Raw genomic sequence first — 27,079 nt, forward strand, 5'->3', positions numbered from 1 at the left:
AAATGGATACATGGATGATACAGCAGAGGATTGGGAGAATGTCATGTGGTCAGATGAAACCAAAATAGAACTTTTTGGTATAAACTCAACTGGTCGTGTTTGGAGGAAGAAGAATACTGAGTTGCATCCCAAGACACCACACCTACTGTGACGCATGGGGGTGGAAACATCATGCTTTGGGGCTGTTTTTCTGGACGATTGATCCGTGTTAAGGAAAGAATGAATGGGGCCATGTATCGTGAGATTTTGAGCCAAAACCTCCTTCCATCAGTGAGAGCTTGAATGGTTGACCAAATACTTATTTTCTACATAATTTACAAATACTTTAAATTTCCTACAATGTGAGATCCTGGATATATTTTTGTTCACATTCTGTCTCTCACAGTTGAAGTGTACCTATGAGAAAATACAGACCTCTGTCATCATTTTAAGTGGAGAACTTGCACAATCGGTGGCTGACTAAATACTTTTTTTGCCCCACTGTAAGTGTTAAATGAGGGGCGGCATAGCTCGGTTGGTAGAGTGGCCGTGCCAGCAACTTGAGGGTTGCAGGTTCGATTCCCGCTTCCGCCATCCTAGTTACTGCCGTTGTGTCCTTGGGCAAGACACTTACCCACCTGCTCCCTGGTGCCACCCACACTGGTTTAAATGTAACTTAGATATTGGGTTTCACTATGTAAAGCGCTTTGAGTCCTAGAGAAAAAGCGCTATTAAATAGAATTAGAATTAGAAATAGAGGTTGGAATTGTCCTATAAAACAGTGGTGCCCCCAACCAGAATAATTTTTTATTAATTTTTATTTAAAAAAAAATATATATATATTTTTTTATTAAATCAAAAATAGAAAACACAATTTACACTTACAATTAGTGCACCAACCACAAACACTTCCCCTTTCATGACAAAAACGTCCCTTTTTCATGACAAAGGAAAAAAAAAAGAAAAAAAAAAAATAAATAAAAAAAGGACACCCGCCCCCCGGGCCGCGGGACAAATTATTAAGTGTTGACCAGTCCGCGGATACAAAAAGGTTGGGGACCACTGCTATAAAAGATGCAGAGATAGAGATAGAGAGAGATGAGAGAGAGAGGGGGGCTTAGGGGAGGAGCTTGGAGATGACAGCATCTTTCTCGAACTCAATTTAAACCAACCAAACAGGATCGACCCCCTCCTCAGCCTCGGTCACACACACACACACACACACACATACACAAACACACACACACACACACGTGCAGCTGCAGGGGGGACATGTCTCCTGCTCCGCTCTTTCCTCGGTCTGCATGAAAACAAAATAAAAAAAAAACAATTCCTCCAAGTTGTCCCCTGGATACTCACCATCATGCTCCCGAGCCCGGCTTTAACGTCCTCCACCACGCCTTTTTCAGTCAAGGACATCCTGAAGTTGGAGTTGCAGCGTCAGTCCCAGGAGCTGCACTTCATCTCTGCCTGCAGGCTCTGCCCGCGCAGTCCGGCTCCGGCGGGGAGAGACTCGCCGCCCTCCTGCATGCTGGCCGGGAGAGACAGTCCCAGTCCGATCAGCTCGGGCTTGTCGGAGAGCGACGAGCGGATGTCTTACTTCGGGGCGCTGGCGGCACCCGACCGGCTGGGCGAGTCCGGGGCTGCCGCCGGAGATGTTTTGCCGCCGGGCACCCGGCAGATGCACGCCGCGGACCTCCAGGAGGACCAGGACGCCAGTAAGTGCAAATCAGTGCAGTAACAACTTTTGGCAAAACTCACCAAAAATGTGTTGATAAGCTACATCATTTTTCAAAAGTAAATATTTGATCATACGGCAATTGTGCAGAAGTGCAACATTGTGTTTTAACATTAAATCGAGAGGTCAAATATCATCAGGATATAAAAACACATTTGCATGATGTTATATTTAGCCTTAAAAGTACTGTCATTTAAAAAAAAAAAATCATATTATAATAATCACATTGTTGATTTTGGATTATTTTATATGCGACCTTATAGGGAAAAAAATCCCATTGACATTAGTTTAGTTTAGTCTTTATTTGAAGGGACAATGCACAGAAACCCATCCATCCATCCATTTTTCTACCGCTTATTCCCTTTTGGGGAAGCTCAAAAACAGATGTGTTCTGTACAAGATTATAGCTCATTTCCACCTGCAGTCCCTGGCTACCCTAAATTAAAAGGGATACATGCAATAAAATCATTACGATAAAATGATACCATATGACATAATGAAATTAAAACCCTCTTTTTCAAGGGGAGTCCTGCACACTATAAAATGTTGGGGTTAAAAAATGTACATAAAAAGCTACATCATTTTTCAAAAGTAAATATTTGATCATGCGGCAATTGTGCAGAAGTGCAACATTGTGTTTTAACATTAAAATCGAGGTCAAATATCATCAGGATATAAAAAACACATTTGCATGATGTTATATTTAGCCTTAAAAGTACTGTCATTTAAAAAAAAAAAAATCATATTATAATAATCACAGTGTTGATTTTTGGATTATTTTATATGCGACCTTTATAGGGGAAAAAAATCCCATTTATATTAGTTTAGTTTAGTCTTTATTTGAAGGGACAATGCACAGAAACCCATCCATCCATCCATTCTCTACCGCTTATTCCCTTTTGGGGAAGCTCAAAAACAGATGTGTTCTGTACAAGATTATAGCTCATTTCCACCTGCAGTCCCTGGGCTACCTAAATTAAAAGGATACATGCAATAAAATCATTACGATAAAATGATATCATATGACATAATCAAATTAAAACCCTCTTTTTCAAGGGGAGTCCTGCACACTATAAAAATGTTGGGTTAAAAAATTTACATAAAAAGCTACATCATTTTTCAAAAGTAATATTTGATCATGCGGCAATTGTGCAGAAGTGCAACATTGTGTTTTAACATTAAAATCGAGGTCAATATCATCAGGATATAAAATACATTGCATGATGTTATATTTAGCCTTAAAAGTACTGTCATTTAAAAAAAAAAAATCATACTATAATAATCACTTTGTTGAATTTTGGATTATTTTATATGCAACCTTTATAGGGGAAAAAATCCCATTGATATTAGTTTAGTTTAGTCTTTATTTGAGGGACAATGCACAGAAACCCATCATCCATCCATTTTCTACCGCTTATTCCCTTTTGGGGAAGCTCAAAAACAGATATGTTCTGTACAAGATTATAGCTCATTTCCACTGCAGTCCTGGCTACCTAAATTAAAAAGGGATACATGCAATAAAATCATTACGATAAAATGATACCATATGACATAATCAAATTAAAACCCTCTTTTTCAAGGGGAGTCCTGCACACTATAAAAATGTTGGGTTAAAAAATGTACATAAAAAGCTACATCATTTTTCAAAAGTAAATATTTGATCATGCGGCAATTGTGCAGAAGTGCAACATTGTGTTTTAACATTAAAATCGAGGTCAAATATCATCAGGATATAAAAACACATTTGCATGATGTTATATTTAGCCTTAAAAGTACTGTCATTAAAAAAAAAAAATCATATTATAATAATCACATTGTTGATTTTTGGATTATTTTATATGCAACCTTTATAGGGGAAAAAAATCCCATTTATATTAGTTTAGTTTAGTCTTTATTTGAAGGGACAATGCACAGAAACCCATCCATCCATCCATTCTCTACCGCTTATTCCCTTTTGGGGAAGCTCAAAAACAGATGTGTTCTGTACAAGATTATAGCTCATTTCCACCTGCAGTCCCTGGCTACCTAAATTAAAAGGGATACATGCAATAAAATCATTACGATAAAATGATATCATATGACATAATCAAATTAAAACCCTCTTTTTCAAGGGGAGTCCTGCACACTATAAAAATGTTGGGTTAAAAAATTTACATAAAAAGCTACATCATTTTTCAAAAGTAAATATTTGATCATGCGGCAATTGTGCAGAAGTGCAACATTGTGTTTTAACATTAAAATCGAGGTCAAATATCATCAGGATATAAAAATACATTTGCATGATGTTATATTTAGCCTTAAAAGTACTGTCATTTAAAAAAAAAAATCATACTATAATAATCACTTTGTTGATTTTTGGATTATTTTATATGCAACCTTTATAGGGGAAAAAATCCCATTGATATTAGTTTAGTTTAGTCTTTATTTGAAGGGACAATGCACAGAAACCCATCCATCCATCCATTTTCTACCGCTTATTCCCTTTTGGGGAAGCTCAAAAACAGATATGTTCTGTACAAGATTATAGCTCATTTCCACCTGCAGTCCCTGGCTACCTAAATTAAAAGGGATACATGCAATAAAATCATTACGATAAAATGATACCATATGACATAATCAAATTAAAACCCTCTTTTTCAAGGGGAGTCCTGCACACTATAAAAATGTTGGGTTAAAAAATGTACATAAAAAGCTACATCATTTTTCAAAAGTAAATATTTGATCATGCGGCAATTGTGCAGAAGTGCAACATTGTGTTTTAACATTAAAATCGAGGTCAAATATCATCAGGATATAAAAACACATTTGCATGATGTTATATTTAGCCTTAAAAGTACTGTCATTAAAAAAAAAAAATCATATTATAATAATCACATTGTTGATTTTTGGATTATTTTATATGCAACCTTTATAGGGGAAAAAAATCCCATTGATATTAGTTTAGTTTAGTCTTTATTTGAAGGGACAATGCACAGAAACCCATCCATCCATCCATTTTCTACCGCTTATTCCCTTTTGGGGAAGCTCAAAAACAGATGTGTTCTGTACAAGATTATAGCTCATTTCCACCTGCAGTCCCTGGCTACCTAAATTAAAAGGGATACATGCAATAAAAACATTAAAATAAAATCATCACATAATCAAATTAAAAACCTCTTTTTCAAGGGGAGTCCTGCACACTCAAATAAATGTTGGGTTAAAAAATTCCAGGATTTCACAGCATTTAACAGTATTTTTCCAGATTTACTTGCATGCAATATTAAAATAAATGGCAGTAAAAAAAAAAAAAAAAAAAAAACTGATATCCTAATATTTCACAGCAATTAACTGTTATATCACCGTATAATAATGTTATCATAGTGATATCACAACAAATTAATGTAAATCTAAACTGCACACCAAATTTCAAACCCTCATTTGAGTTATTTTAACTCAACATTTTGGGTTGATTTTTTTTCAACCCAATTTTGTTGATTTTTGGATTATTTTATATGCAACCATTATAGGGAAAAAAATCCCATTGATATTAGTTTAGTTTACTCTATTTTTGAAAGGACAATGCACAGAAACATGAAGCTCAAAAACAGATGTGTTCTGTACAAGATTATAGCTCATTTCCACCTGCAGTCCCTGGCTACCTAAATTAAAAGGGATACATGCAATAAAATCATTACGATAAAATGATACCATATGACATAATCAAATTAAAACCCTCTTTTTCAAGGGGAGTCCTGCACACTATAAAAATGTTGGGTTAAAAAATGTACATAAAAAGCTACATCATTTTTCAAAAGTAAATATTTGATCATGCGGCAATTGTGCAGAAGTGCAACATTGTGTTTTAACATTAAAATCGAGGTCAAATATCATCAGGATATAGAAACACATTTGCATGATGTTATATTTAGCCTTAAAAGTACTGTCATTTAAAAAAAAAAATCATATTATAATAATCACATTGTTGATTTTTGGATTATTTTATATGCAGCCTTTATAGGGGAAAAAAATCCCATTGATATTAGTTTAGTTTAGTCTTTATTTGAAGGGACAATGCACAGAAACCCATCCATCCATCCATTTTCTACCGCTTATTCCCTTTTGGGGAAGCTCAAAAACGGATGTGTTCTGTACAAGATTATAGCTCATTTCCACCTGCAGTCCCTGGCTACCTAAATTAAAAGGGATACATGCAATAAAATCATTACAATTAAAATGATACCATATGACATAATCAAATTAAAACCCTCTTTTTCAAGGGGAGTCCTGCACACTATAAAAATGTTGGGTTAAAAAATTTACATAAAAAGCTACATCATTTTTCAAAAGTAAATATTTGATCATGCGGCAATTGTGCAGAAGTGCAACATTGTGTTTTAACATTAAAATCGAGGTCAAATATCATCAGGATATAAAAACACATTTGCATGATGTTATATTTAGCCTTAAAAGTACTGTCATTTAAAAAAAAAAAAAATCATATTATAATAATCACATTGTTGATTTTTGGATTATTTTATATGCGACCTTTATAGGGGAAAAAAATCCCATTTATATTAGTTTAGTTTAGTCTTTATTTGAAGGGACAATGCACAGAAACCCATCCATCCATCCATTCTCTACCGCTTATTCCCTTTTGGGGAAGCTCAAAAACAGATGTGTTCTGTACAAGATTATAGCTCATTTCCACCTGCAGTCCCTGGCTACCTAAATTAAAAGGGATACATGCAATAAAATCATTACGATAAAATGATATCATATGACATAATCAAATTAAAACCCTCTTTTTCAAGGGGAGTCCTGCACACTATAAAAATGTTGGGTTAAAAAATTTACATAAAAAGCTACATCATTTTTCAAAAGTAAATATTTGATCATGCGGCAATTGTGCAGAAGTGCAACATTGTGTTTTAACATTAAAATCGAGGTCAAATATCATCAGGATATAAAAATACATTTGCATGATGTTATATTTAGCCTTAAAAGTACTGTCATTTAAAAAAAAAAATCATACTATAATAATCACTTTGTTGATTTTTGGATTATTTTATATGCAACCTTTATAGGGGAAAAAATCCCATTGATATTAGTTTAGTTTAGTCTTTATTTGAAGGGACAATGCACAGAAACCCATCCATCCATCCATTTTCTACCGCTTATTCCCTTTTGGGGAAGCTCAAAAACAGATATGTTCTGTACAAGATTATAGCTCATTTCCACCTGCAGTCCCTGGCTACCTAAATTAAAAGGGATACATGCAATAAAATCATTACGATAAAATGATACCATATGACATAATCAAATTAAAACCCTCTTTTTCAAGGGGAGTCCTGCACACTATAAAAATGTTGGGTTAAAAAATGTACATAAAAAGCTACATCATTTTTCAAAAGTAAATATTTGATCATGCGGCAATTGTGCAGAAGTGCAACATTGTGTTTTAACATTAAAATCGAGGTCAAATATCATCAGGATATAAAAACACATTTGCATGATGTTATATTTAGCCTTAAAAGTACTGTCATTAAAAAAAAAAAATCATATTATAATAATCACATTGTTGATTTTTGGATTATTTTATATGCAACCTTTATAGGGGAAAAAAATCCCATTTATATTAGTTTAGTTTAGTCTTTATTTGAAGGGACAATGCACAGAAACCCATCCATCCATCCATTCTCTACCGCTTATTCCCTTTTGGGGAAGCTCAAAAACAGATGTGTTCTGTACAAGATTATAGCTCATTTCCACCTGCAGTCCCTGGCTACCTAAATTAAAAGGGATACATGCAATAAAATCATTACGATAAAATGATATCATATGACATAATCAAATTAAAACCCTCTTTTTCAAGGGGAGTCCTGCACACTATAAAAATGTTGGGTTAAAAAATTTACATAAAAAGCTACATCATTTTTCAAAAGTAAATATTTGATCATGCGGCAATTGTGCAGAAGTGCAACATTGTGTTTTAACATTAAAATCGAGGTCAAATATCATCAGGATATAAAAATACATTTGCATGATGTTATATTTAGCCTTAAAAGTACTGTCATTTAAAAAAAAAAATCATACTATAATAATCACTTTGTTGATTTTTGGATTATTTTATATGCAACCTTTATAGGGGAAAAAATCCCATTGATATTAGTTTAGTTTAGTCTTTATTTGAAGGGACAATGCACAGAAACCCATCCATCCATCCATTTTCTACCGCTTATTCCCTTTTGGGGAAGCTCAAAAACAGATATGTTCTGTACAAGATTATAGCTCATTTCCACCTGCAGTCCCTGGCTACCTAAATTAAAAGGGATACATGCAATAAAATCATTACGATAAAATGATACCATATGACATAATCAAATTAAAACCCTCTTTTTCAAGGGGAGTCCTGCACACTATAAAAATGTTGGGTTAAAAAATGTACATAAAAAGCTACATCATTTTTCAAAAGTAAATATTTGATCATGCGGCAATTGTGCAGAAGTGCAACATTGTGTTTTAACATTAAAATCGAGGTCAAATATCATCAGGATATAAAAACACATTTGCATGATGTTATATTTAGCCTTAAAAGTACTGTCATTAAAAAAAAAAAATCATATTATAATAATCACATTGTTGATTTTTGGATTATTTTATATGCAACCTTTATAGGGGAAAAAAATCCCATTGATATTAGTTTAGTTTAGTCTTTATTTGAAGGGACAATGCACAGAAACCCATCCATCCATCCATTTTCTACCGCTTATTCCCTTTTGGGGAAGCTCAAAAACAGATGTGTTCTGTACAAGATTATAGCTCATTTCCACCTGCAGTCCCTGGCTACCTAAATTAAAAGGGATACATGCAATAAAAACATTAAAATAAAATCATCACATAATCAAATTAAAAACCTCTTTTTCAAGGGGAGTCCTGCACACTCAAATAAATGTTGGGTTAAAAAATTCCAGGATTTCACAGCATTTAACAGTATTTTTCCAGATTTACTTGCATGCAATATTAAAATAAATGGCAGTAAAAAAAAAAAAAAAAAAAAAACTGATATCCTAATATTTCACAGCAATTAACTGTTATATCACCGTATAATAATGTTATCATAGTGATATCACAACAAATTAATGTAAATCTAAACTGCACACCAAATTTCAAACCCTCATTTGAGTTATTTTAACTCAACATTTTGGGTTGATTTTTTTTCAACCCAATTTTGTTGATTTTTGGATTATTTTATATGCAACCATTATAGGGAAAAAAATCCCATTGATATTAGTTTAGTTTACTCTATTTTTGAAAGGACAATGCACAGAAACATGAAGCTCAAAAACAGATGTGTTCTGTACAAGATTATAGCTCATTTCCACCTGCAGTCCCTGGCTACCTAAATTAAAAGGGATACATGCAATAAAATCATTACGATAAAATGATACCATATGACATAATCAAATTAAAACCCTCTTTTTCAAGGGGAGTCCTGCACACTATAAAAATGTTGGGTTAAAAAATGTACATAAAAAGCTACATCATTTTTCAAAAGTAAATATTTGATCATGCGGCAATTGTGCAGAAGTGCAACATTGTGTTTTAACATTAAAATCGAGGTCAAATATCATCAGGATATAGAAACACATTTGCATGATGTTATATTTAGCCTTAAAAGTACTGTCATTTAAAAAAAAAAATCATATTATAATAATCACATTGTTGATTTTTGGATTATTTTATATGCAGCCTTTATAGGGGAAAAAAATCCCATTGATATTAGTTTAGTTTAGTCTTTATTTGAAGGGACAATGCACAGAAACCCATCCATCCATCCATTTTCTACCGCTTATTCCCTTTTGGGGAAGCTCAAAAACGGATGTGTTCTGTACAAGATTATAGCTCATTTCCACCTGCAGTCCCTGGCTACCTAAATTAAAAGGGATACATGCAATAAAATCATTACAATTAAAATGATACCATATGACATAATCAAATTAAAACCCTCTTTTTCAAGGGGAGTCCTGCACACTATAAAAATGTTGGGTTAAAAAATTTACATAAAAAGCTACATCATTTTTCAAAAGTAAATATTTGATCATGCGGCAATTGTGCAGAAGTGCAACATTGTGTTTTAACATTAAAATCGAGGTCAAATATCATCAGGATATAAAAACACATTTGCATGATGTTATATTTAGCCTTAAAAGTACTGTCATTTAAAAAAAAAAATCATATTATAATAATCACTTTGTTGATTTTTGGATTATTTTATATGCAACCTTTATAGGGGAAAAAAATCCAATTGATATTAGTTTAGTTTAGTCTTTATTTGAAGGGACAATGCACAGAAACCCATCCATCCATCCATTTTCTACCGCTTATTCCCTTTTGGGGAAGCTCAAAAACAGATGTGTTCTGTACAAGATTACAGCTCATTTCCATCTGCAGTCCCTGGCTACCTAAATTAAAAGGGATACATGCAATAAAATCATTACGATAAAATAATACCATATGACATAATCAAATTAAAACCCTCTTTTTCAAAGGGAGTCCTGCACACTATAAAAATGTTGGGTTAAAAAATTTCCAGGATTTCACAGCATTTAACAGTATTTTTCCAGATTTACTTGCCATCCATTTTCTACCGCTTATTCCCTTTTATGGGGTCGCTGGCGCCTATCTCAGCTATACAATCGGGCGGAAGGCAGGGTACACCCTGGACCAGTCGCCACCTCATCGCAGATTTACTTGCATGCAATATTTTTAAAAAAGGCAGTAAAAAAAATAAATAAAAATGATATCCTTATATTTCACAGCAATTAACTGTTATGTCACCGTATAATAATGTTATCATAGTGATATCACAACAAATTAATGTAAATTTAAACTGCACACCAAATTTCAAACCCTCATTTGAGTTATTTCAACTCAACATTTTGGGTTGATTTTTTTTCAACCCAACTTTGTTGATTTTTGGATTATTTTGTATGCAACCTTTATAGGAAAATAATCCCATTGATATTAGTTTAGTTTACTCTATTTTTGAAAGGACAATGCACGGAAACATGAAGCTCAAAAACAGATGTGTTCTGTACAAGATTATAGCTCATTTCCATCTGCAGTCCCTGGCTACCTAAATTAAAAGGGATACATGCAATAAAAACATTACAATAAAATCATCACATAATCAAATTAAAAACCTCTTTTTCAAGGGGAGTCCTGCACACTAAAATAAATGTTGGGTTAAAAAATTCCAGGATTTCACAACATTTAACAGTATTTTTCCAGATATACTTGCATGCAATATTAAAACAAATGGCAGTAAAAAAAAAAAAAAATAACCGATATCCTAATATTTCACAGCAATTAACTGTTGTATCACCGTATAATAATGTCATCATAGTGATATCACAACAAATTAATATAAATTTAAACTGCACACTAAAAAATTTTGGGTTGAAAAATAACCCAATTAGGACCCAATTTCAAACCCTCATTTGAGTTATTTTAACTCGAAATTTTGGGTTGATTTTGGGTTGAATTATTTCACCAAAAAGTTGAGTTACGGTAACTTAATGTTGGGTTATTCCCAACTAAACTATTGGGTTGAATTATTCAACCCAAAAGTTGAGTGGTGCTAACTCAGTTTTGGGTGATTGGAAATAATGTTAATGATATTAATCTTTAATAAAATTCGAGAAAAAAGGCACTTTTTAATTAAAAAAAAAAAAAGCCTTCCACCCGAGTAATTTGTTTATTGAGGCAACTGCATGCGTAGCAGACTATTGAACACGCTGTAAAAAAAAAAAAAAAAATTCAGGATTTCACAGCATTTAACAGTATTTTTCCAGATTTACTTGCATGCAATATTAAAACAAATGGCTGTAAAAAAAAAAAAAAAAAAAAATGATATCCTTATATTTCACAGCAATCAACTGTTATGTCACCGTATAATAATGTTATCATAGTGATATCACAACAAATTAATATAGATTTAAACTGCACACCAAATTTCAAACCCTCATTTGAGTTATTTTAACTCGACATTTTGGTTTGATTTTTTTTCAACCCAACTTTGTTGATTTTTGGATTATTTTATATGCAACCTTTATAGGAAAAAAATCCCATTGATATTAGTTTAGTTTACTCTATTTTTGAAAGGACAATGCACGGAAACATGAAGCTCAAAAACTGATGTGTTCTGTACAAGATTATAGCTCATTTCCACCTGCAGTCCCTGGCTACCTAAATTAAAGGGATACATGCAATAAAATCATCACATAATAAAATTAAAAACCTCTTGCCCAATATAAAAAATGTTGGGTTAAAAAATTCCAGGATTTCACAACATTTAACAGTATTTTTCCAGATTTACTTGCATGCAATATTAAAACAAATGGCAGTAAAAAAAAAAAAAAAATAACTGATATCCTAATATTTCACAGCAATTAACTGTTATGTCACCGTATAATAATGTTATCATAGTGATATCACAACAAATTAATATAAATTTAAACTGCATACTAAAAAATGTTGGGTTAAAAAATAACCCAATTATGACCAAACTTCAAACCCTCATTTGAGTTATTTTAACTCAATATTTTGGTTTGATTTTTTTTCAACCCAACTTTTGTGTTGAATTATTTCACCAAAAAGTTGAGTTACGGTAACTTAATGTTGGGTTATTCCCAACGAAACTACTGGGTTGAATTATTCAACCCAAAAGTTGAGTGGTGCTAACTCAGTTTTGGGTGATTGGAAATAATGTTAATGATATTAATCTTTAATAAAATTCGAGAAAAAAGACACTTTTTAATTAAAAAAAAAAAAAGCCTTCCACCCAAGTAATTTGTTTATTGAGGCAACTGCATGCGTTGCAGACTATTGAACACGCTGTAAAAAAAAAAAAAAAAAATTCAGGATTTCACAGCATTTAACAGTATTTTTCCAGATTTACTTGCATGCAATATTAAAACAAATGGCTGTAAAAAAAAAAAAAAAAAAAAAAAGATATCCTTATATTTCACAGCAATTAACTGTTATGTCACCGTATAATAATGTTATCATAGTGATGTCACAACAAATTAATATAAATTTAAACTGCACACCAAATTTCAAACCCTCATTTAAGTTATTTTAACTCAACATTTTGGTTAGATTTTTTTTCAACCCAACTTTTGTGTTGAATTATTTCACCAAAAAGTTGAGTTACGGTAACTTAATGTCGGGTTATTCCCGACCAAACTTGAATTTTTTAACCCAAAAGCTGAGTTGTGCTGACTCAATGTTGGGTGATTTTAAATAATGTTAATGAGATTAATCCTTAATAAAATTCAAGAAAAAAGTCACTTTTTAATAATAAAAAAAAAAGCCTTCCGCCCAAAAATGACTGTCAAGTAATTTGTTTATTGAGGCAACTGCATGCGTTGCAGACTCTTGAACACGCTGTGAAAAAATCTTTCACAGCATTTAACAATATTTTTCAATATCACAACAAATTACAAAAAATTTAAACTGCACACAAAAAAAATGCTTGGTTAAAAAATAACCCCATTTTAACCCAACTGCTTGTTCAGAAAAGGACAAACCCCTTATTTGAGTTATTTTAACCCAACATATTGGGTTAATTTTTTCCACCTGACTTTTGCATGGAATTATTTCACCAAAAATTTGAATTACGGTAACTTAATGTTGGCTCATTCCCAACCAAACTATTGGGTTGAATTATTTAACCCAAAAGTTGAGTTATGCTCACTACATTGTTGGGTTATTCCGAACCCAACTATTGGGTCAAGGAGGGCTAAATTGCGCAACCCAACGCCGCAGACCTCCAAGAGGACCAAGACACCTTTAAGTTCCACTCAAATTAAAATGAGTACGGTAATAAATTAACGGAAAATGTTACATATTTGATCATGCCACGCCTTGTGCAGAAGTGCATCATGCTGTTTTAACATTAAAAGCACACTTAAACTAATGAGGTCAAATATCGTCAGGATATAATTTATTTAGCGATAAAAGTACTGTCATTCAAATCACATTGTTGATTTTTGGATTATTTTATATGCAACCTTTGTAGGAAAAAAAAATCCCTTTGATATTAGTTTAGTTTAGTCTTTATTTGAAGGGACAATGCACAGAAACATGAAGCTCAAAAACATATGTTCTGTACAAGATTATAGCTCATTTCCATCTGGAGTCCCTGGCTACCTAATTTACAGGGATACATGTAATAAAATCATTACAATAAAATCATACCATAGAACATAATCAAATTAAAACCCTCTGTTTCAAGGGGAGTCCTGCACAATATAAAAATGTTGGGGTTAAAAAATTCCAGGATTTCACAGCATTTAAAAGTATTTTTCCAGATTTAAGTGCATTTAATATTAAAACAAATGGCAGTTAAAAAAAAAAAAAAAAAATCTGATATCCTTGCACAACAATTAACTGTTTCTTCACAGTAAAATAGTGTAATCATAGTATTATCACAACACATTAATATACATTTAAATTGCACTCTAAAAAATGCTGGTTCAGAAAAGGTCGAACCCCTTATTTGAGTTATTTTAACGCAACATTTTGGGTTGATTTTTTTTCAACCAACTTTTGCGTTGAGTTATTTTACCAAAAAGTTGAGTTACGATGACTTAATGTTGGGTTATTCCCAACCAAACTATTGGGTTGAATTATTTAACCCAAAAGTTAAGTTATGCTCACTACAATGTCGGTTTATTCTTAACCCAACTATTGGGTCAAGGAGGGCTAAATTGCGCAACCCAACGCCGCAGACCTCCAAGAGGACCAAGACACCTTTAACACTCACATTAAAATCAGTACGGTAACAACTTGACTGCAAAATTTTAAATATTTGATAATACCACATTTTTTATTTTTGTACAAGTGGTAGAAAATGGATGGATGGATGGAATATGTTATATACAACCTTTATTTAACCAGAAAAAGAATCCCATGGATATTAAAAAAAACACAACTATTTTCCAAAGGGAGTCCTGGACACTAAAAGATGTTGGATTAAAAAAATTATCCAATTTTAACCCAACTACTGGGTCAGAAAAGGACGAAGCCCTTATTTGAGGGGTTTTAACTTAAGATTTTGGGTACATTTTTTCCAACCCAACTTTTGCGTTGAATTATTTAACCAGAAAGTTGAGTTATGATAACTTGATGTTGGGTTATTCCCAACCAAACTATTGGGCTGAATTATTTAACCCAAAAATTGAGTTATGCTAACTCAATGTTGCGTGATTGTAAATAATGTTGATGTGATTAATCCATAATAAAATTCCCTTCAAGAAAAGTCCCTTTTAATATAAAAAAAAACGCCTTTCGCCCAAAAATGCGTTAATCATCGAAAAACAACCCAAAAATGATTAATAATTTTTGAAAACCCAGAAATTCTGTTAAAATAATACTCTTATAATCCCCCAAAAATTGATTGCTATTCATAAAAATAACTCCAACATTTAATTCAACACTCGCAACTCATAAAACGGGTTATCATAACCCAGTATTTTTTTAGTGTGTGTAAAAATAAAATAAAAATCTGTATATTTTATGGCAAAAACTGTTTATCTATTTAAAGTAATTAAAAAACAAAAACACCCAATTTTACAGTGTTTTTATTATTAATTTCTCATAATTGGACAAAAACACACTCAAAAACGTTGGGTTAAAAAATAACCCAATTTTAACCCAACTGCTGGTTCAGAAAAGGACGAACCCCCTATTTGAATTATTTTAACCCAACATTTTGGGTCAATTTTTTCCACCCAACTTTTGCGTTTAACTATTTGACCAAAAAGTTGAGTTTTGATAACTTAATTTTGGGTTACTCCCAACCAAACATCCATCCATCCATTTTCTACCGCTTATTCCCTTTTGGGGTCGCGGGGGGAGCTGGCGCCTATCTCAGCTACAATCGGGCGGAAGGTGGGGTACACCCTGGACAAGTCGCCACCTCATTGCAGTCCCAACCAAACAATTAGATTGAATTATTCAACACAAATATTGAGTTTTTATGCTAACTCAATGTTGGTTGATTCATAACCCAACTATTGGGTTGAATTTATTTAACACAAAAGCTGAGTTATGCTCACTACATTGTTGGGTTATTCCAAACCCTCAAAAATGTTGGGTTAAAAATTAACCCAATTTTAACCCAACTGCTGGTTCAGAAAAGGACAAACCCCTTATTTGAATTATTTCAACCCAACATTTTGGGTCAATTTTTTCCACCCAACTTTTGCGTTTAACTATTTGACCAAAAAGTTGAGTTTTTATAACTTAATTTTGGGTTACTCCCAACCAAAAAATTAGGTTGAATTATTTAACACAAATATTAAGTTATTCTAACTCAATGTTGGTTGATTCATAACCCAACTATTGGGTTGAATTTATTTAACACAAAAGCTGAGTTATGCTCACTACATTGTTGGGTTATTCCAAACCCTCAAAAATATTGGGTTAAAAATTAACCCAATTTTAACCCAACTGCTGGTTCAGAAAAGGACGAACCCCTTATTTGAATTATTTCAACCCAACATTTTGGTTCAATTTTTTCCACCCAACTTTTGCGTTTAACTATTTGACCAAAAAGTTGAGTTTTGATAACTTAATTTTGGGTTATTCCTAACCAAACAATTAGGTTGAATTATTCAACGCAAATATTGAGTTTTTATGCTAACTCAATGTTGGTTGATTCATAACCCAACTATTGGGTTGAATTTATTTAAGACAAAAGCTGAGTTATGCTCACTACATTGTTGGGTTATTCCAAACCCTCAAAAATATTGGGTTAAAAATTAACCCAATTTTAACCCAACTGCTGGTTCAGAAAAGGACGAACCCCTTATTTGAATTATTTTAACCCAACATTTTGGGTCAATTTTTTCCACCCAACTTTTGCGTTTAACTTTTTGACCAAAAAGTTGAGTTTTGATAACTTAATTTTGGGTTATTCCTAACCAAACAATTAGGTTGAATTATTTGACACAAATATTGAGTTTTTATGCTAACTCAATGTTGGTTGATTCATAACCCAACTATTGGGTTGAATTTATTTAACACAAAAACTGAGTTATGCTCACTACATTGTTGGGTTATTCCAAACCCCCAAAAATGTTGGGTTAACAATTAACCCAATTTTAACCCAACTGCTGGTTCAGAAAAGGACGAACCCCTTATTTGAATTATTTCAACCCAACATTTTGGGTCAATTTTTTCCACCCAATTTTTGCGTTTAACTATTTGACCAAAAAGTTGAGTTTTGATAACTTAATTTTGGGTTACTCCCAACCAAAAAATTAGGTTGAATTATTTAACACAAATATTAACTTATTGTAACTCAATGTTGGTTGATTCATAACCCAACTATTGGGTTGAATTTATTTAACACAAAAGCTGAGTTATGCTCACTACATTGTTGGGTAATTCCAAACCCAACTATTAGGTTGTGCAATTTAGCGCTCCTTGACCAAATAGTTGGTTAAAAAAGATCAATTATACTGCTGGTTTGTCTAACTCCTTACCAACTACTGATCAAAATTATTTTTATTCGATTAAAATATCCTCAAAAGCAAGATATGAGTGACATTTTTTTTTTTTTTTTTTTTCAAGAATTGCTGTGTATGGTCATAGTAGTTCTGTACAGCATGCTGAAATATTTTCATGTACATAAAATGTGTGATTGGAAATAATGTTAATGAGATTAATCTTTAATAAAATTCCCTTCAAGAAAAAAGTAATTTTTTTATGGTAAAAAAAAAAAAGGCCTTTTACCCATAAATGTGTTACCATTTGAAAAACAACTCAAAAATGGTTCATCATTTTGAAAACCCTGAAATTGAGTTAAAATCGTACCCTTATAACCCAAAAAATTGATTGCTCTTCAAATAAATAACTCCAGAATTTAACCCTTGCAATTCATAAATTGGAATAGCAAAGTAACCCAGCAGTTTTTATTGTATAATAATCACATTATTGATTTTTGGATTATTTTATATATAACCTTCATTTAACCAGGAAAATAATCCCATTGATATAACAAACCTCTTTTCCAAGGGAATCCTTCCCAAGAGGCAAATTACACATTAAAATGACAGGATGAACATCAAGTTGGGGTTATTAGTTGCTTGCATCTTTTAAAGCAGGGGTGTCAAACTTATTTTAGTTCAGGGGCTGCATGGAGGACAAATCTGTGCAGACGAGGGCCGGAATATTACAATAATGGCATTAAAACAAAAAAAAATAAAGGCAACTTCAGATTGTTTGCTTGGTCAAAAATAGAACAAACACATTTTAAAAATATTACAATAAAAATGTAGAAAAAGGGAGCAGTAAAGTTTATATGCATGATGGAAAGAAAAAAGTGATTGAATGTTTATAACTAAATATATTTACATATGCATAAAAATTAGTTTTTCCTTTTGTAATTTTTTTTATGAATTAAGTAACGTTTATGACGACCTTTTTCCTAAACACAATATAAAATGTGAGATATAACTGGATAATGCATACATTTTTTTTTCAAAACGGTTACGAAAAAGTGGGACCCCAAATATTTACTGTGGGACCCCATTTGTTATGACTTAATGGGGTCCCTGGCAACCCGTTTTGAAAATTCCTAGAGCCAAGACTGATGGAGTATTGGTGCGTGCAAAACAGCAGCAGGCGGCTGTGGCCTGCGGGCCGGTTCTTATACGAATCAAATATCACCCTGGGGGCCATAAATCATTAATTCACGGTCCAGATCTGGCCCGTGTGCCTCGGCTTTGACACCCCTGCTTTAAATCAATGTTTAAAAGTACCCTGATATTTGGACACAGAGTCAATTCTATTGTCAGAATGCTGTACAGTTTTTAATCGGGGTTGAAGTGATATTTGCCAGATTGTGTATTTAATCTGCATAAATGCATGATTAATGCAATATTTTGTGATCAATCACATGAGTTAACTCATCATTTTTGACCACCCTGCTTAAAAGTAATCCCCAAAATGTATGTCAGTTACACCAGGTAGCCCGTAAGGACCAGATGAGTCGCCCGCTGGCTTGTTCTAAAAATAGCTCAAATAGTAGCACTTACCAGTGAGCTGCCTCTATTTTTTAAAAATGTTATTTATTTACTAGCAAGCTGGTCTCGCTTTGCTCGAAAATTTTAATTCTAAGAGAGACAAAACTCAAATAGAATTTTAAAATCCAAGCAAATATATTAAAGACTTGGTCTTCACTTGTTTAAATAAATTAATTAATTTTTTTACTTTGCTTCTTAAAACTTTCAGAAAGACAATTTTAGAGAAAAAATACAACCTTAAAAACGATTTTAGGATTTTTAAACACATATACCTTTTTACCTTTTAAATTCCTTTCTCTTCTTTCCTGACAATTTAAATCAATGTTCAAGTTTTTTTTTATTTATTGTAAAGAATAATAAATACATTTTGATTTAATTCGTCATTTTAGCTTCTGTTTTTTTGACGAAGAATATTTGTGAAATATTTCTTCAAACTTATGATTAAAATTCAAAAAAATTATTCTGGCAAATATAAAAAAATCTTGAGAATCAAATTTATATCTTATGTCAAGTCTTTCAAAAAGATTCAAACTAGGTAGTTTTTTTCTTTTTTCTTCAGTTGAATTTTGAATTTTAAAGAGTCCAAATTGAAGATAAACTATGTTTCAAAATTTAATTTTCATTTTTTTTCTGTTTTCTCCTCTTTTAAACTGTTCAATTAAGTGTTTTTTCCATTATTTATTCTCTACGAAAAACCTTCTGTAAGAGGAAACAAAATCTACGACAGAAATACCCATTTTTTATATATATATAGATTTATTTATTAAAGGTAAATTGAGCAAATTGGCTATTTCTGGCAATTTATTTAAGTGTGTATCAAACTGGTAGCCCTTGGCATTAATCAGTACCCAAGAAGTAGCTCTTGGTTTCAAAAAGGTTGAAACTAAGGTTCATCTCAAGGAGAAATTCAGCTTAACATGAAAGGCAAATAACAGACAAAATATGGTCAAACGGTTATGGTTTGATTTTTTTTTTGTAGCAAATACGCACAATAATTGGAATTGTTAAAGCAGAGGTGTCCAAACTTTTTCCACCAAATCACATGTGGGCCATTTTTATATATTTTTTCATATTTTAAAAGAGTGCAATATAAAAAAAAGGAAATATATTTAGTCTCGACTTTGTGTTTGTTATAAGTGACAAAGCATATTACTAATTTTCCCATATTTATTTCCCAGAAGGCACAAGACATTAAAACAATGTTGAGAACTTATTGAATTAGGCAACTCAAATCTAACGTTGAAACAACACGCTTTTTGACCACGGTCAATCAATGTTGGGTTTTGACGTTGATTTGACCTTTAAAATGTGGTCATTTCCCGACCTACAACGTTGTCTCAATTTAGAAATACAACTATATTTCAACGTTGTTTCAAAGTCACTTTTAAAGGACATGTGTGTATGATCAACGTTGTATCAATGCTTACGTTTTTATTGTCGTTTTTATTTTGATTTTATCGTGTCCGTGTCATAATAACATCATTTTACGCAGCAAGCTATAATAATAAAATATTTACATATATTTCAAGAGAGTAACCTGATTACACTTTATTCATATTTGACGTGGCGTGGTTGGGAGAGTGGTCGTGCCAGCAACCCTAGGGTTCCTGGTTCGATCCCCAGCTTCTACCAACCTCGTCACGTCCGTTGCGTCCTTGAGCAGGACACTTCACCCTTGCTCCTGATGGGTCGTGGTTAGGGCCTTGCATGGCAGCTCCCTCCATCAGTGTCTGTGAATGGGTGAATGTGGAAATAGTGTCAAAACGCTTTGAATACCTTGAAAGTAGAAAATTGCTATATATGCAAGTATAAGCTATTTATTTATTATACAGTATATTACATATTGGCAAATAAATAGTCCAGTAAGTTCAGTCGCACTCAAATAGAATGGTGCAACAACACTGCAAATACAATAATAAATAGGACAACAGAATTAATCAATATATATATATATTTTTTTTTAAATGATAATGGAGTGCTACAGAAATGAGGAGCTCCAATATTAAATCAAAATTAAATCAACAATAAATATTGGTCAGCTCGGAAAATGTATATTTTGTATACACTTCACGGTGGAAGAGGGGTTTGTGCGTCTGCCTCACAATACGAAGGTCCTGAGTAGTCCTGGGTTCAATCCCAGGCTCGGGATCTTTCTGTGTGGAGTTTGCATGTTCTCCCCGTGACTGCGTGGGTTCCCTCCGGGTACTCCGGCTTCCTCCCACTTCCAAAGACATGCACCTGATTGGCAACACTAAATTGGCCCTAGTGTGTGAATGTTGTCTGTCTATCTGTGTTGGCCCTGCGATGAGGTGGCGACTTGTCCAGGGTGTACTCCGCCTTCCGCCCGATTGTAGCTGAGATAGGCGCCAGCGCCCCCCGCGACCCCAATGGGAATAAGCGGTTGAAAATGGATGGATATATAAAATAATCCCAAAAAATTATAACGGAGTGCTACAGAAATATTAGATGTATTTTTGATGGACTGCGATGAGGTGGCGACTTGTCCAGGGTGTACACCGCCTTCCGCCCGATTGTAGCTGAGATAGGCACCAGGGCCCCCCGCGACCCCAATGGGAATAAGCGGTTGAAAATGGATGGATATATAAAATAATCCAAAAAAATTATAACGGAGTGCTACAGAAATATTAGATTTATTTTTGATCGACTGCAATTAGGTGGCGACTTGTCCAGGGTGTACCCCGCCTTCCGCCCGATTGTAGCTGAGATAGGCGCCAGCGCCCCCCGCGACCCCAAAAGGGAATAAGCGGTAGAAAATGGATGGATGGATGGATATAAAACAATCCAAAAAAATTATAACGGAGTGCTACAGAAATATTAGATGTATTTTTGATGGACTGCGATGAGGTGGCGACTTGTCCAGGGTGTACCCCGCCTTCCGCCCGATTGTAGCTGAGATAGGCACCAACGCCCCCCGCGACCCCAATGGGAATAAGCGGTTGAAAATGGATGGATATATAAAATAATCAAAAAAAATTATAACGGAGTGCTACAGAAATATTAGATTTATTTTTGATGGACTGCGATGAGGTGGCGACTTGTCCAGGGTGTACGCCGCCTTCCGCCCGATTGTAGCTGAGATAGTCACCAGGGCCCCCCCACGACCCCAAAGGGAATAAGCGGTAGGAAAATGGACGGATGGATGGATTTTTGATGGGCTACATAATTAAATCAACAATAAAATATTGGTCAGCTCGGAAAATTAATATTTTGTATACATTTGGAATTATTTTATGAAAATATGTCAATTTTTTTTCGTTTTTTTATTCCTCTGCAAATAAATAATATTTATGTGTGCTTTGTTTTGTTTGTTTTTTTTATTTGCTTCGTCTTGTGTGTTTTTTTTTTCCTCTGTTTGTTATATATTTTGGCTGGTCATGTTATTTTTTGGACAATACTGTATTTCCTTGAATTGCCACAGGGTATATAGTATGCGCCTGCCTTGAATTACCGCCTGGTCAAACTCGTGACACTTCAGTAGGATTTAAGGTCCAAGCTTACATCACACTCAAATTTTTACTGCATACCTTTGGTAAGTGCCGGAGTGAGAAGAGGTTTTAAAATAATTAGCGCATGCTTACTTTTACTGCATGCCTTTGGTAAGCGCAGGAGTGAGAAGAGGTTTTAAAATAAATAGCGCATGCTTACTTTTACCGCATGCCTTTGGTAAGTGACGGAGTGAGAAGAGGTTTTAGAATAATTAGCGCGTGCTTATTTTTACCGCATGCCTTGGGTAAGCGCAGGAATGAGAAGAGGTTTTAAAATAATTAGCGCATGCTTACTTTTACCGCATGCCTTTGGTAAGCGCAGGAGTGGGAAGAGGTTTTAGAATAATTAGCGCATGCTTACTTTTACCGCATGCCTTTGGTAAGCGCAGGAATGAGAAGAGGTTTTAGAATAATTAGCGCATGCTTACTTTTACCGCATGCCTTTGGTAAGCGCAGGAGTGAGAAGAGGTTTTAAAATAATTAGGGCATGCTTACTTTTACCGCATGCCTTTGGTAAGCCCAGGAGTGAGAAGAGGTTTTAAAATAATTAGTGCATGCTTACTTTTACCACATGCCTTTGGTAAGTGCCGGAGTGAGAAGAGGTTTTAGAATAATTAGCGCATGCTCACTTTTACTGCATGCCTTTGGTAAGTGCAGGAGTGAGAAGAGGTTTTAGAATAATTAGCGTATGCTTACTTTTACCACATGCCTTTGGTAAGTGCAGGAGTGAAAAGAGGTTTTAAAATAATTAGCGCATGCTTACTTTTACCACATGCCTTTGGTAAGCGCAGGAATGAGAAGAGGTTTTAAAATAATTAGTGCATGCTTACTTTTACTGCATGCCTTTGGTAAGCACAGGAATGAGAAGAGGTTTTAAATTAATTAGCGCCCCGGCGACAATTTAAGGAAATACAGTAATCAGTATACAAAAACAAATTAAAAATGAGAATGGAGTGCTACAGAAATATTAGATTTATTTTTGATGGGCTATAAAGTTAAATCAACGATAAATATTGGTCAGCTCGGAAAATTTATATTTTGTATACTTTTGGAATTATTTTATGAAAATATGTCAGTCTTTTTTTCTTGTTCCTGTGCAAATGAATATGTGTGCTTTTTTTGTTAGTTTTTTTTAATTTGCTATGTCTTGTGCGTTTTGTTTTTCCTCTGTTTGTTATATATTTTGGCTGGTGTTATTTTTTGGAAAATACCGTATTTCCTTGAATTGCCTGTAGTATGCGCCTGCCTTGGGGCAAACTCGCTTCGGAAAATAATTAGCGCATGCTTAGTATTACCGCCTGGTCAAACTCGTGACGTCACGAGTGACACTTCCCCTGTCATCATTCTCAAAATGGAGGCTGATTTCAACACCGGTAATTTGAAATCGCATAAAGGAAAGAAGATAAAGAGCTATTCGGTACGATTTAAGGTCCAAGCTTACATCACATTCAAATTTTTACTGCATGCCTTTGGTAAGTGCCGGAGTGAGAAAAGGTTTTAGAATAATTAGCGCATGCTTACTTTTACCACATGCCTTTGGTAAGCGCAGGAATGAGAAGAGGTTTTAAATTAATTCAAGGAAATACGGTAATCAATATACAAAAAAATTAATAAAAATGATAATACAGCGCTACAGTAATATTAGATTTATTTTTGATGGGCTATAAAGTTAAATTAACGATAAATATTGGTCAGCTCGGAAAATTAATATTTTGTACACATTTGGAATTATTTTATGAAAATGTCAATCTTTTTTTTTTTTTATTCCTCTGCAAATAAATAATATATATATGTGTGCTTTGTTTTGTTTGTTTTGTTATTTGCTTTGTCTTGTGTGTTTTGTTTTTCCTCTGTTTGTTATATATTTTGGCTGGTGTTATTTGTGGAAAATATCGTATTTCCTTGAATTGCCGCCGGGTATATAGTATGCGCCTGCCTTGAATTACTGCCGGGGCAAACTCGCTTCCCAAAATAATTAGCGCATGCTTAGTATTACCGCCTGGTCAAACTCGTGACACTTCCCCTGTCATCATTTTCAAAATGGAGGAGGCTGATTTCAATACCGGTAATTTGAAATCGCATAAAGGGAAGAAGATTAAGAGTTATTCAGTAGGATTTAAGGTCCAAGCTTACATCACACTCAAATTTTTACTGCATACATTTGGTAAGTGTCGGAGTGAGAAAAGGTTTTAGAATAATTAGCGCATGCTTACTTTTACCGCATGCCGTTGGTAAGCGCAGGAATGAGAAGAGGTTTTAAATTAATTCAAGGAAATACGGTAATCAATATACAAAAAAAAATAATTAAAAATGATAATAGTAATATTAGATTTATTTTTGATGGGCTATAGTTAAATCAACGATAAATATTGGTCAGCTCGGAAAATTAATATTTTGTACACATTTGGAATTATTTTATGAAAATGTCAATCTTTTTTTTTTTTTTATTCCTCTGCAAATAAATAATATATATATGTGTGCTTTGTTTTGTTTGTTTTGTTATTTGCTTTGTCTTGTGTGTTTTGTTTTTCCTCTGTTTGTTATATATTTTGGCTGGTGTTATTTGTGGAAAATATCGTATTTCCTTGAATTGCCGCCGGGTATATAGTATGCGCCTGCCTTGAATTACTGCCGGGGCAAACTCGCTTCCCAAAATAATTAGCGCATGCTTAGTATTACCGCCTGGTCAAACTTGTGACACTTCCCCTGTCATCATTTTCAAAATGGAGGAGGCTAATTTCAACACCGGTAATTTGAAATCGCATAACGGGAAGAAGATTAAGAGCTATTCAGTAGGATTTAAGGTCCAAGCTTACATCACACTCAAATTTTTACTGCATACATTTGGTAAGTGTCGGAGTGAGAAAAGGTTTTAGAATAATTAGCGCATGCTTACTTTTACCGCATGCCGTTGGTAAGCGCAGGAATGAGAAGAGGTTTTAAATTAATTCAAGGAAATACGGTAATCAATATACAAAAAAAATAAATTAAAAATGATAATAGAGAGCTACAGTAATATTACATTTATTTTTGATGGGCTATAAAGTTAAATTAACGATAAATATTGGTCAGCTCGGAAAATTAATATTTTGTACACATTTGGAATTATTTTATGAAAATGTCAATCTTTTTTTTTTATCATTCCTCTGCAAATAAATAATATATATATATGTGCGTTTTGTTTTTTTTTTTTTTTTTTTATTTGCTTTGTCTTCTGTGTTTTGTTTTTCCTCTTTTTGTTACATATTTTGGCTGGTGTTATTTTTGGGGAAAAATATCCATCCATCCATTTCCTACCGCTTATTCCCTTTTGGGGGTGGCGGGGGGGTGGGGGGGGGGGGCCGCCGGTGCCTATCTCAGCTACAATCTGGCGGAAGGCGGGGTACACCCTGGACACAGATAGACAGACAACATTCACACTCACATTCACACACTAGGGGCCGATTTCATACAAATATAAATGATAAATAAGTTGTTTGGGTTTTTTATTGGACTATTTTTCAAAGTGAGTTTGTAATTGTGAAATGCTGATTTTTTTTAAATAGACATTTAGAATAGAATACAATACAATAGAAAGTACTTTATTGATCCCTTTGGAAAATTCAGCACCACAGTTCGCTCACAATAGACAATAATAATAATAATAAATAATAATAAATAACATATATTATATATATGAATAATATAAATATATTCTACATATATAATTATATATATATAATTAATTATCATTTTAATTATAATTAAAAGTTAATGTATTGTTGCCATGTGCTTACTCTTCCCACCGGTGCTCGCCGCGCAGAGGTGTGCGCGTCGCTGCGGGGCGAGGAGGCCGAGAAGCCGGCCAGCAAGCAGCAGAGGACCCGCCGGAAGCCCCGGGTCCTCTTCTCCCAGACGCAGGTGTTCGAGCTGGAGCGTCGCTTCAAGCGGCAGCGCTACCTGTCCGCCCCGGAGAGAGAACACCTGGCCGGCTCGCTCAAGCTCACGCCCACGCAGGTGAAGATCTGGTTCCAGAACCGCAGGTACAAATGCAAGCGGCAGCGGCAGGACAAGTCCCTGGAAATGGTCGGCCATCACCACCACCACCACCACCACCATCCTCACCCTCCTGCCCCGCCGCCGCCGCCGCCGCCGCCGAGGCGGGTGCACGTACCGGTGCTGGTGCGCGACGGGCGGCCCTGTTTGACTGGATCCCCGACATATAACGCCTCTTACTCGGTCGCAGCGAGCCCGTACAGCTACAGCGGCTACCCGGCCTACACCTACAGCAACTCCGCCTACAGCAACACTTACTGTACTAGTCTGCCCGCCCTGCAGCCCCCCAGCACCGCCGCCAACGCATTCATGAGCATGACTTTGGGGCCCCTGGGGGCGCAGGCGCAGGGCCAACCCGCGCAAGGGACTGTGGGGCCTCCATGCCAGGGGACTCTGCAGGGCATCAGAGCCTGGTAACGCACATTTGAAATGGTGCAACAACAAAAAAACTAAACTGCTGTTTATTTGTCTTTGAGTGTCATTAATAAGAACACAGTGAACAATTAACAATACGTCAGTTAATTGGAAATACGCAATTAATGCCGAATCTGCAGGATAAAGCTTTTTTTTTTTTTTTTTTTTTTTTAGATAATAATGTTTTTCACAGCATGCACGCGTGACATGATGGATTGTATTCATGGCGATTTTATTATATCTAAAAAAATGATAATGCATACAAAACTGCAGAAATGTACACATTTTGTTATAAAATAAGGTATGTGTGAGTGTCCATATTAAAATTTTTA

At 34.2% G+C, this 27,079-nt stretch overlaps 2 protein-coding genes across 2 annotated transcripts in view; one reads left to right on the forward strand and one right to left on the reverse strand.

The window, feature by feature from the left end:
* The window catches only part of LOC133559763 (mitoferrin-2-like), a 7,024-nt gene extending 5,680 nt beyond the window's left edge, over nucleotides 1-1,344 (reverse strand). Inside the window, exons 1-2 of the mRNA XM_061911831.1 lie at nucleotides 1,339-1,344; nucleotides 1,231-1,279 (exon numbers count right to left, since the gene is read on the reverse strand). Coding sequence (XP_061767815.1) covers nucleotides 1,231-1,279; nucleotides 1,339-1,344 — 55 coding nt within the window. The remainder of the gene's footprint in view (nucleotides 1-1,230; nucleotides 1,280-1,338) is intronic.
* LOC133558756 (homeobox protein Nkx-2.5-like) lies at nucleotides 1,245-27,079 on the forward strand. Its single transcript, XM_061909915.1, has 2 exons — nucleotides 1,245-1,697; nucleotides 26,101-27,079. The coding sequence occupies exons 1-2, from the start codon at nucleotides 1,343-1,345 to the stop codon at nucleotides 26,748-26,750; spliced, it is 1,005 nt and encodes a 334-aa protein (XP_061765899.1). The 5' UTR covers nucleotides 1,245-1,342; the 3' UTR covers nucleotides 26,751-27,079.

This window comes from Nerophis ophidion, linkage group LG09 (assembly GCF_033978795.1).
Source record: "Nerophis ophidion isolate RoL-2023_Sa linkage group LG09, RoL_Noph_v1.0, whole genome shotgun sequence".
Classification (NCBI taxonomy): Eukaryota; Metazoa; Chordata; class Actinopteri; order Syngnathiformes; family Syngnathidae; genus Nerophis; species Nerophis ophidion.